The sequence below is a fragment of the Perognathus longimembris genome, chromosome 24 (genome assembly GCF_023159225.1).
Source record: "Perognathus longimembris pacificus isolate PPM17 chromosome 24, ASM2315922v1, whole genome shotgun sequence".
NCBI lineage: Eukaryota > Metazoa > Chordata > Mammalia > Rodentia > Heteromyidae > Perognathus > Perognathus longimembris.
Genome location: NC_063184.1, coordinates 19607678 through 19620246, shown reverse-complemented (window position 1 = coordinate 19620246; position 12569 = coordinate 19607678). Strand labels below are relative to the sequence as shown.

The window sequence follows — 12569 nt, the reverse complement described above, 5'->3', positions numbered from 1 at the left end:
TTTGGATGGGCTCCATAAATGACAAGTTAAGTCTCAGATATTATTTAGGACACAAATCATTTATTTTTATGGTGTTTAAGTTTCGATAGCATTTTTAAAACTGGGACAAGATTTCCCAATGTACACTAAAGTGTAAACAAAAATTGTTATCAACCAAAAAGTAATATAAAATCTTTTCTTCATAAGCCTATCATTTACCTCTGAGGTTTATGTAGGGGAGATGAAAATAAGTTCAACACACACACACACACACACACACACACACACACACACACACACACACACACTTTATAGCGGGGATCTAGAACCGGATTGTCTTTACACTACCTACACATGTACTGAGCATGTACTGAGTGCCCCCAGCAGACAATGAGGAAGCAACTGCTTGGATCTGGATTACGAAAGTGCATCACTGTTACCTTCACTCTTCCTTCCCACCCAACAGCACGTTTACTCTTACTGTTAAGCTTATGAGCACCATTTTATTAACTAATAAATTTAGGAAAAAGGAAAACTTGACAGACTTTTAAAACACAGTGGAAGCACAGGATGTCTATAAGTACATTTTGAACAGTTCTCTCATCAAGATAGGAAAAAACAACTCCCTCGGGGCTGGGAATACGGCCTAGTGGTAAAGTGCTCGTATACATGAAGCCCTGGGATATTTCTCCAAATATCCCAAAGGCATGGGGCTGGGGATATGGCTCAAGTAGTACTACCAAATATTCTAGAGGGTAAGTGTAAGGAAAGAAAGGGGGAGGTAGAAGAACAATTTTTAGAGCAATGTTGATTCTTATGACATAGTGCAGTTGAAATCTATTTCTAACATATTTGTACCATCCTCGGGGCCCCGGTGATCTGTGCTGCAGACCCAAAGGATCTTTATTTGAGCTCCTAAAATGCTATAACCAACTCGCCCATGACTCTTCTTCAAAGGTCTGAACTCTCAACTCCACAGGTAGCACTCTAAACTTTCCAAGTTTAAAGTTGCATTCCTAACCCGTTTGTTTTGTTTCCTCAGCCTGGAGATGCTAGTAGTCCCATGTTACCATTTCCATAATACCTCAGTGTTCCCTCTGCCTTCAGTTCTCTAAGATCCATTTGTCCGCATATTATTTTACCTCAAAATTAACTCATGAGATTGTGAGTAAATAGGACATTTTGTTGTGGGTTTGACCTTGCTGACTTTCACAATAGCGAATCAAATCAGAAGTTGGCAGCTTTAACCAACCTCCGGTTTACTTAAAAGTAAACATTTGGATTTGCAAACATGTCTTACCCTTTATACAAAGCCTACGATAAAGCCTTCTGACACACATCTCTTGGCTTTGAAATGAGCTAACCATGATTTTTATCCATCCCTTTGACAAGCTTATTCTGTGAGACAGAGGGTCTCAGGCTGAAGTCCAAACTGCACAAAACTTACCTGCTCCAATTCATCTTGGGTTCCATTCTGACAGGAACTCCTTCAGCAGGAATTGTGTCTGGGGATTGTTGGGGGGAGGATTTGGAGGGCAAAGATTGTTTGTCTGTTCTTCATATTCACCACTACATGTTTAATATAAGGGTTGATACTAATAGCTCAAGGGGATCTTTTTTTGTTTTGTTTTTATTTTTCATTTGTGTGTGTACACACACATGAACACACACACACACACACACACGAGTGTGCCAATCCTAGGGCTTGAACTCAGGGTCTGGGCACTGTCCCTGAGCTTTTATTGTCAATGTTAGCCTTCTACCACTTGAGCCACAGCTCAACTCAGGCTGTTTTTTTGTTTGTTTATTTTTTGTTGTATTTTTTGCAGGGTTGGGGGTTAATAGTTTATTGGAACTAAGAGTCTCACAGACTTTCTTGCCCATCTTGGCTTGACCTGAGATCCTAAATTACTAGGATTATAGAGTATCACTGCCAACCCCCCCCCCCCCACCAAATAAAACTCGAGGCCAAGATTTTGCATTTGTTAAATTTTGTACTATAAAATGAGAACTTGGGCACACATGCTACCACTCAACCTCTTGATTTGTTGTTTTATTATTATTACCGAAGCCTCCAATATTTAAATTATTTTCTATTTAGTGAAATCCTGTGATTTGTAATAGCCTGATTGTAATTATCATTGTTATTACCTATTGTGCCAGGTAGAGTGACTAAAGACAGAGGTAAATAAAATTCTGATTTCAAGCTCCTACCCCTTTAAAAGTAGCTGAAACACACACTCCAATACATTCTTCTTTAATTGGTTTTTGTTCTTAATTCATTTGTTTTCCAGTCTCTGCTTTAGTTTTTTATTCTACTAAAGCAACCATACACAGGGTTAATAAAGGCACTAAACTTACTGAGCTCTTATATGCATAGCTAAAAATTATTCTTTTACTCATTTAATTAACATTTTAGGTAGAGATAGAATTCTATATCCAAAATCATTTCCTCTGAGAAATCTAAGAACATTATTACTCCATCATCTCCAGACCGAAAATGTTGGTACCACTACTAAGCAAGTAGCTGTTATCCATTACTTTTCTGGTTATTTTGTAGATAACCCCATTATGTTTCTCTGTGGAAGTATCAAATGTGTTGTCTTTACCATCTGAAAATGCTAAAGAATGTGAAAGAATCATAGATCTTTTAAGATTCATCCTCCTTGGCATTTAGTTGAGCTCCACAAATAAATTACTCATGTGTTTACTCAGCCTGGGATAACTGTGCATTTTTCACATCAACTACTCCTATTATTTCTTGCATTCTGCTTCTAAACTGCTTAATGAACATACCCGGTTTGTATTCATCCTCCATTTATCCTATTTTTAGTACCTTTACCTTCTTATATTCAACTAATGCTGATACTACAAATTAAAAAAAAATTCACAGGGGACCCTATAAAATAAAGAGAGGTATACATGTAGTTTCTGTAGAACCAGAAGTCTGAGAGGTGTTTTTTAATGTGAAAATGTTTGGGAAATTAAAATATATATTCTTTAAGATATCATAAATACCATGTATATAATGTCTAGGAGGTAAACTTTCTTTTCTTTTTCTTTTTGGCCAGTCCTGGGCCTTGAACTCAGGGCCTAAGCACTATCCCTGGCTTCTTTTTGCTCAAGGCTAGCACTCTGCCACTTGAGCCACAGCGCCACTTCTGGCCGTTTTCTGTATGTGTGGTGCTGGAGAATCGAACCCAGGGCCTCATGTATACAAGGCAAGCACTCTTGCCACTAGGCCATATCCCCAGCCCTAGGAGGTAAACTTTCTAACACTCTTATTTGAAGTTTAAATTATAAAACTATTACATTATTTCATATATTTGAGGGATTATTTAAATTTAGTTTGAGATTAAATACATGTTTAAATTTTAAATTTTAATTTGAGATTAAATACATAGTACACACCCAGCTATTTGAAGGGTCTTGTGATCTATAAAGTGAATAAAACCACAAATGTTTATGTGACTAAATTTTCCCCTTTGGGGAGCCAGGGCTAATTGTAAGTCTTGATGTCAAAAAAAGACAACACTAGAAAAGAATCTTTCAGATCCAAAAAGAAACTAAATTAGAGGATAAAAAATAAAAATCAGAGGAACAACTCTTTCTCTTTAGAACAGACCTGCACTTTCTTTTCCAACTACAAAGTATATAAACACTTCTAACAGGTGCCTTCAGAAATTTCTATTGTTCTTTCTTGCCTCACAGTACTTCGTAATCCAGTCTAGTCTAAAAATATGTATATTGGATCTAAATTGTACAGTATATTTGATCTAAATTGAATTATAATGTATGTACAGCAATGAGGAAATAAAACTCAGCCCTAAAATAGCCTAAGATAAAGAAATGACCTATTGGAAGGTACATTTACTTAACAATTACTGAAAACATGTTACATATCAAAAACACTGCAAGATAATTGTAAGCAAATGTTTTTGTTTAATTTATTTTGTGGTACTGGGGTCTGAACTGAAGGCCTTGAGCTTGCTAGACAGCTTCCTACTGCTAAGCTATACTTCCTCCCCTGTTTTCACTGGTTATCTTCACCCAGCCAAGGTACACATCTTGGCAAGATCTACCAGGTACTAATTTTGAAATTCAGTCTGCTTTATGCTTTCAATGTACTCAATATGAGCTAATTATAAAATGGTATTTTAGCTTAAAAAACAGGTATCAATACAGGTTAAAATACAGCACTGAAACACATCTTGAGTTTCAAGACAGACACACATTATAAAAGGGGGAAAAAAGCATACTAGGAGTAAACTGAGTTGAACCTAAGGTTAAACCTTCTATTCCCAATTCAATACAGTAAGTTCAGCTCTCATGTGTGTCTTAAGAATGAATGCTGTCTGACAAAATGGGAAGTTCCATGTAACCCCTCTAATTGGTCAATGCTGGACTTTTGCTTAGGTTCAAGAATTTTGTTCAACTTTAAAAATATGGAAGTATCAGGTTCACTAAAGACAGTAGATAGTTTACTCAAGTACCTCTCTCAGATCCCAACACAATATTTACACTACAGAGTCTTGCTCAGGTTACCTAGATTATGAATGGGTGGGGGGATGTCTTCTTACCGTATGTACCACCTTACAAGGTTTTTTTTTTGCTCTTGACAAGAAAACAGCATAGTTGTTTTTCAAGTTAGGTAATTCTTCTGGAATTACAGAGACTGATGAATTCCAAGTTCTCTGTTGAAAGGAAGGGTTGAAGAAGGGTTAAAAACTTTATTTTTGAGCTGGCCACTGGTGGCTCACACCTGTAACCCTAGCTAAGGAGGCTAAGATCTGAGGCACACAGTCCAAAGCCAGCCTAGGCAGAAAAGTCCCTGTGAGACTATTATCTCCAATTAACCACTCAAAGTGGCCCTATGGCTCAAGTGGTAGAGCACTAGCCTTGAGCACAGAGGCTCAGGGACAGAGCCCAGGCCCTGAGTTCAAGCCTCACAATTGACCAAAAAAAAAAAAACTATTTCATAAATGCATGTAGGATTATAAATAAGTTCACAATTAAGCACATACCAATGTTGCTCCTTCATTAGAAATAGACACATGCTCAGAAAGATTTTTAATTGACATAGAATATTGACATATAAAGCCCAATAGTATAAAAGCCCAAAACAGTTGGCTATATGAACCCCAAGCAAGGTTGGTGGACCTTATACACTGGTTAGGCACACAGGTGGGGCAGTGTTGCCATAAAACTCACACATCAATTCTGCTTGTATTTTATAACCAATAGGTTGCAATCTCAATATGTACAATGTACTTGCTCAGTAAGATATTATTTGTTACTCATTATTAATACATAAAATAAAATCCCCAGGCACCAGTAGCTCACTCTTATAATATTAGCTATGCAGGAGGCTAAGATCTGAGGATTGTGGCTCAAAGCCAGCCCAGGCAAGAAAGTCCATGAGACTTTTATCTCCAGCTAACTACCAAAAGAACTAGAAATGGAGCTATGGCTCATGTGGTAGAGTGCTAGCCTTGAGCAGAAAAGCTCAGGGACAGCACCCAGGACTAGAAACAAAAATACAAACAAATAAATATACATACATACATACATACATACATACTACAATCTATTAGCCATAATTTGGGCCAGAATGACAAAACCAAATATCTGAAATATCTGCAAAAGTTAAAGGCAGGGCAAGTCCACAAAATTAGAATGCAGACGCCTCAAAGACTAGAGAGCCTAACTTGACACAAAGAAGGACAGTGAACAAACACATCAAGTTCACTGTGGACCTTCCCAAAAAATTACATTTAAGGAGGTGAAACAACCAGAGGTAAACTAAGAACTGACAAAAATGTAAAGACAGAGCTTAGGGGTAGAATGCCTTCCTAGCATGTTTGATGCCTTTCATTTGATCATCAGCACCACAAAATTAGACAGGTAGGTAGGCAGGTAGGTAGGTAGGTAGGTAGGTAGGCAGGCAGGCAGGCAGGCAGGCGGGAAGACAGACAGACAGAGGACAGACAGACAGAAAAAAATGTAGCCAGCATTGTACATGATTGGATTAAGTTGATCAGCTCTTGGCTCAATCTGTCTCAAAAAGAAAAGTATAACTTCTCCAGTAAAACATTCACACTATTTAGAATCTCTACAAATGGTTTAGACACAATATATGTCATCTTATTATAATTATAAGGCATTTCAAAAGGCAAAGTGTGTGTATGATTAAATAGCAAGTGAACAAATGTCAGGCACCAATGGGAAGGCACTGATTCAAGAGCATCCAAGGCAAAAGGCAAGACTCTATGCCAAAACCAGTTCAGGTGTGGTGGCACACACTTGTAATCCCGCTACTCAAAAGGCAGAAGTGAGGATCACTGTCTGAGACTGGCCCAAGAAAAAGTATGAGACTCTCTCTGAAAAACAAACCTAAAAGCAAAATCTGGAACTGCAGCTCAAGGGTAGAGTACTTTGCCAACCAGCAAAAGGTCCTGCATTCAAATCTACAGTACCAATAAATATGTAAGGACATAAGTATAAATAAGTAAAATTAACAGAGCACACAGAGGACACAGATGTTAAGGTTATCAAGTAAGAACTTTAAAATAAATGTGATTAATGTACTCAATAAAATAGAAACATATTAAAAGAATAGCTGAAAACATGAAAAATTTCTCCTAAGCTGTGCACCAGTGCTCATGCCTGTAATCCTGGCTACTTGTGAGGTTGAGATGGGAACAATTCAAGGACAGCCAGGAAAACATATGAGCCTCCTTTCTCAACTAGCTATGTGGGAGTATGAGATGTGCAATAAAACAGAAAATAGCCCATGCATCATTATTATATAGCAATTTCCTTTAAATCGTTAAGCATTTTATTTACTAGCATGTAAATAAAATATCTTTTCTTTTATCTTCATTGTTGCTACCATTGATCACATCTGAGAATCATATACATCTTAAAACAGAACTAAACCAAAATCTAGTTATTACTTCCACTGAAGTGAATTCAGAAACTATCGCTCTCCACCACTGACTTCATTATTTGCCTGTCACAAAGAATGCTTCCATCTTAGAAAACTTGCCATTTTAAACCCAGTTGTGTGATTCATTCTCCTTAAGCCTTCACAGGTTTCCAGCAGATATCTTCACTAGTTGGGTCAAAGTTGCAGGCCTTTACCATTCTGCTTACCCTGTGTGAACACATGCCCACTGCACAGTTCTTCAAGTGTTACATTCTTCATCTCTAGAACTTCAATTTGTGTCTTTTTTTTTTTCATTTCTGCCATTTCTCTTTTTAATATGCTCGATCTTTCTCCTGGTTTCCCTAAGCTACTGAATACAGTTCTGTTTGCATATATAATTTTAAAAGAACCTTCTGAGCTTGGTACTGTGTAGAAGGAATAGTTTGTGGTTACTGGCATATTACCTGATCATCTGAGGGCCGAGGAGAGTCTTTCCGGATCGCAAAAAAACTTCGAGGAGTAGAAGAACCAAATGCACATTTTTTTTGTTTCTGCAAGTAGATATTTTTAATTTTGCCAATTATACTGTTGTGTAGGATGTCATAAAATCCTGGACCTAAAAATGTAAAGACTATCATATATTAGAATAAATTCAGTTTTTAGAATTAATTCTGTTTTTTGAACTAAGTAATTTTTTTAAGAAAAAGCATTCATATATTTAGCAAGCCCTCATGTCAACCAACAAGCTGAGAACTGCAGCAAGCATGTCATACCAGATACACAGAGAGATAAATAGGAAAAATAATGAAAACAGAAGAGGGTAGGGCTGTGACTCAAGAGGTAAAGCACCTGTCAAGCAAACATGAGGCCCTGTTTACAAACCCTAGTATAACTAAATAAATAGATAAATACATAAATAAATAACATACATAAAATAATGAATGGCTCAAGCCTATAATCCTAGATATTCAGGAAGCTGAGCCCTGAAGATCTTGGTTCAAAGCTCAGCCTGGGAAGGAAAGCCCATGAGACTCTTACCTCCAATGAACTACCAAAAAAAAAAAAACTGGAAGTAAAGTTGTGGCTCAAGTAGAAGCACTAGCTTTTGAGCAAAGAAGTGCAGGGACAGTGCCCAGACCCAGAGTTTAAGTCCCAGGACCAGCACAAAAATAAAAATAAATAAATAAATAACTTCTACACAGTTGAAAATTTACCACAAGCCAATATATAAAACAAGTATTTGGACTGGGAATATGGCCTAATGGCAAGAGTGCTTGCCTCATATACATGCAGCCCTGGGTTCAATTCCTCAGCACCACATATATAGAAAACGGCCAGAAGGGGCACTGTGGCTCAAGTGGCAGAGTGCTAGCCTTGAGCAAAAAGAAGCCAGGGACAGTGCTCAGGCCCCGAGTCCAAGGCCCAGGACTGGCAAAAGAGAAGGAAGGAAGGAAGGTAAGGGAAGGAGGGAGGGAGGGAGGGAGGGAGGGAGGGAGGGAGGGAGGGAGGGAGGGAGGGAGGGAGGGAAGGAGGGAGGGAGGGAGGGAAGGAGGGAGGGAGGGAGGGAGGGAGGGAATGTCTCACAATTATTTGACTTAAGTTGAGTTAAGGTTTGTGGGGTTTTTTTTTTAATTCAACAAGTAACTAGTACTATCCACTGGATGAAATATAATGTGATTGAAAAACACTCTAACCTGCTTATACCCATATTATCATGTTATATGGATTCCACTAAATTAGCTCCACCACTCTCACTTGTTTTACTACAAGTTCTTCATCTGAAAATCATAGGAAATGGTTAAATCAACATTCCTCAGGGCATAGTCCATAGTCTGCTGCCTGTGCTAGAATATCCTGCAGGATGAAGAACATACAACTACATGCAAACTGATCACTTCACTACACGTGTTATAATTAGTCTTCCTTCTCAATGAGGAAAGCACTGTTCAGACTTAGATCCTGATACAATTTCCTATCTTATCACAGGCAAGCAAGAGATGATAGAAGCTTCTCTAAGAAGATTCTAGATTCTTAGGCTAGAATCAACTTTGGTTCATTCTAGACCTACAAGTGGTCAAATTATGCTATATAGGGAATACTTCATATTTCCTAATACAGCTAAGGTCTTTCTCAAGCAGCACACCATCTTTACAATCCTTTCAAATATTCTTGTTCTAAGGCCTATTCTCTAAATATGACTACCAAAATTCTCTTGCACCAGCTCTTAGAAAACCTAAGTGCTAACATGTATCATCCCAACATTTCTTCCTCTAATAAGATTTAAGAATAATATAAATAGAAATTCTAATTTAAAAATCTATTTGAGTCACTATGTACCACTGTCACTTTTCGGGCACAAGGGAAGAATGCAACACTTTTCATGTAAGTTTAGGTACTTGCTCACAGCGTGAGTTCAGAACAAGGGACTCCTGTACAAATACATGTCAGGCACTACCTCTTTAACTTTCTGAGCTAGAAATCCATTCTGAATACATAGATTAGAATTATCTCATATTAATTCATTGGTTACTAGGCAGATAAAATGCACAAACATGGGGCTGGGGATATGGCCTAGTGGCAAGAGTGCCTGCCTCGGATACACGAGGCCCTAGGTTCGATTCCCCAGCACCACATATACAGAAAACGGCCAGAAGCGGCGCTGTGGCTCAAGTGGCAGAGTGCTAGCCTTGAGCAAAAAGAAGCCAGGGACAGTGCTCAGGCCCTGAGTCCAAGGCCCAGGACTGGCAAAAAAAAAAAAAAAAAAAAAAAAAATGCACAAACATCTCTGATCAAATCTACTATGAGAGAACTAGGAGGATCTGAGATGATGTAACTTGTAACTGCTATTTAGGTGATCAACTCTGCTCTATGGTTGGCTGATAGGTCTAATTCGTTACTGTCCCATAATTACTAACTAGAAACAATTTTACACGAGAGCTATACTTTTTATTCTTCAAACTACGTAAGATTCCAAATTCTATTTTCAAATCATTTTCAATAATACGTATCCTGCAGAAATGAATAATAGATTTGCAAATAGTAAGTTACCCAGTGGGAAATCTCTAATATATTGGACCACCAAACTGAAAGACCTGGTCTTAAAGGAACTAAGTTGCTCACAACTTTGCCTAAGTTGTGCTATGTCACTTCTACTGCATGCACTGGTCAAGAAAACCACCAAGGACAGGCAAAAGGAAACAGAAGTTGAGTGAGATTCAGCCTCACAATGAAATGAGTAGCCAATAGTTGTTTCAGGAGAAGAACATTACTACAACAAAATTCTAAAATGTGTAGCCACTACACTGAAATCAGGGAATGGATTGAAAGCACAAACAACACCAAGACTTAGCCAAAGAATCTTAGAGAGATACTGCTGGTGACAACTTGAGGCCAACACCATCAGAATGTGGAGATACAGCCATTTGTATTATGTAACAGATATTCTCACTAAATTAATGCTGGAAGCAATACAGAATATACCTACTGAGCTAAAAAAATTCTAACTAAGGAAATTCCCAGGCTGAATGTAAAGTGTTAAAGATTGTTTTATCTATGTGTAAAAGAGTAGGAACAGAAAGAAATCATTTTAAAACATTCACTTGCAAGAAGAATATGAAGAAAATTACAAAATGAACTGTTTTCCGGACTTAAAAATTATTTTTCATCCCAGTGCTTGCATAACAATTAATTAATTAAAACCTCTGTAAGAAGTAGCTTAAAGGCCAAAAGCAAGATTTGTCTCGAAGAGCTTCTGTTAATTTTTTTCAGAAAGATTTAGGATGGTGTTTCACGAGAAAAAGAAATTATTATTTTTAATTATATTCTTATTATCTTTATGTACAAAGGAGTTACCATTCAACAAATCAGTTTATAAATACAATGCATCTTGACTGATGTCAATACAAATTATTTTATCCCTCCCTCCTTTCCTTCCCTTCTTCTACTCCCATTCCAGTCTGCCTGGGATGCCATGGCTCTGGTAATAATCAGCCTCCAGTAGGCTGTGATCATAAACTCTAATATTCAGCACTAGAACTATACAAGACTAGCTAGCTTCTTAAGTTAAGAATCCTAAGGTCTAGAGTCCTAGATGTTCTTCATCAGGATGCTACTGAACCTAAGAACTGAAGGATGCTGCAACCAGTAGCTCCAGAGGTTATTCAAAACAGAGAAGAGGTTTTCTAAGAAGGAAATGTCAGTGTGGCTTTGTCTAATAGCTTTGATTCTAAATTAACACAATAAGAAACTCCAAGCATTTTCATGAGTAATTTTACCAAGTTCAGACAAAAGGAACAGTAACAGTGCAAAAATGAAGACTAGTTTATATCCTCCCTGAATCTACAGATAAGAAGCTGAATTCAAATTTCAGTACTTCAAAAAAAAAGTTATGGTGACAAGTTAAAACTGAAGCATTACTAAAATGGTACCTTAAATTTATTTACTATATTTATTGCATACTTAATATTTTAAGGAAAAATGGCTTAAAATGGTAGAACAAACCATAGTATTTTAAAAAAAATACTCTCATGACTCTAATTCTAGTACTAAGAAATCTGAAATCTGAAGATCACAGTTTGAACCAACCCACCAGGGAAAGGAAAAGTCTGGGAGCTGTTGTCACCAATTAACCATAAAAACCTGAATGTGGAGCTGTGGCTCAAGGGGTAGAGCACCAGCCTTCAGCAAAAGAGATGAGACAGTACTCGGGCCTAGTGTTCAAGTCCCATTACTGGCACACGTGTGTGCACATGCAAACACACACATGTTCTCTCTGTTGTACACAGCTTGTTCCGAATATTAAGATACATAATGCTAAGAATTGAAATTTGTTATTAATTGTTTACCTGGTACCTCCTCTTTCTTGTGGATCTGTGTGAATCGAGCAGCACCTTGACCAAATGGGGTACTTTTCACCTGTGTTTTCTTTGATGACTTGACAACAGTTTGGGTTTCATTATATGCACCAGGAGCTGGGGTGACTGATTTAATAGGTACAAATCTCTAGAGAAGAACAAGAGAATGTGTAGTGGGAATGATAGCACACAGCAAGAGTCTAAATGTTAAATATACTGGGAGTTGCTGGGACCTACTGGCTCAGAAGATTGAGATCTGAGGATCTTGGTTGCAAATCAGCCCAGGAAGGAAATATGAAAGATTTTTATCTCCAATTAAGCAACAAAAGAGGTAGCACAGGACCTGGGGCTCAAGTGATAAAGTGAGAGCCTTGAGCAGAAAAGCTTAGGGACAGTGCCCAGGCTCTGCCCAGGACCTAAAAGACCCAATCTAAAAGCTAAGTAAGAACTAAAAAATTGTGATTTCTTTAATAAATTCAATTATTTTGAATTAGCAGTGATCCTCAACATACATATTCAATTAACTCAACAATTTCATTAAATGTCTTAAGAAAACTAAAATCTTATATTCAAGTAGTTTATAAATCCAGTTTATCTTCCAAATATAGTAATATTAAATATATGTATGCTTATATATACAACTATGGATTCCCATGAAATATAATATTTATAATCTTACTTTTGAACTTCTTATTTGAAAATAATTTCAACTTTACAGAAAAGTGCTAACTAAAACTGAAAATACCTGTCAAATCTTTACCCAGATTCACTTGTTTTTAATGTTACCATTAACTTTTTGTTTGTCCATT

The 12569-nt window shown here is 37.3% G+C and overlaps 1 protein-coding gene across 7 annotated transcripts in view; it reads right to left on the bottom strand.

The window, feature by feature from the left end:
* Stpg2 (sperm tail PG-rich repeat containing 2) overlaps positions 1-12569 on the bottom strand; it is a 239154-nt gene that overhangs the window by 178178 nt on the left and 48407 nt on the right. For all 7 annotated transcript variants that reach the window (XM_048333474.1, XM_048333473.1, XM_048333480.1 and 4 more), the window contains 3 exons: positions 11752-11908; positions 7372-7523; positions 4560-4673 (listed from right to left, as the gene is read on the bottom strand). In XM_048333474.1, coding sequence (XP_048189431.1) covers positions 4560-4673; positions 7372-7523; positions 11752-11908 — 423 coding nt within the window. The remainder of the gene's footprint in view (positions 1-4559; positions 4674-7371; positions 7524-11751; positions 11909-12569) is intronic.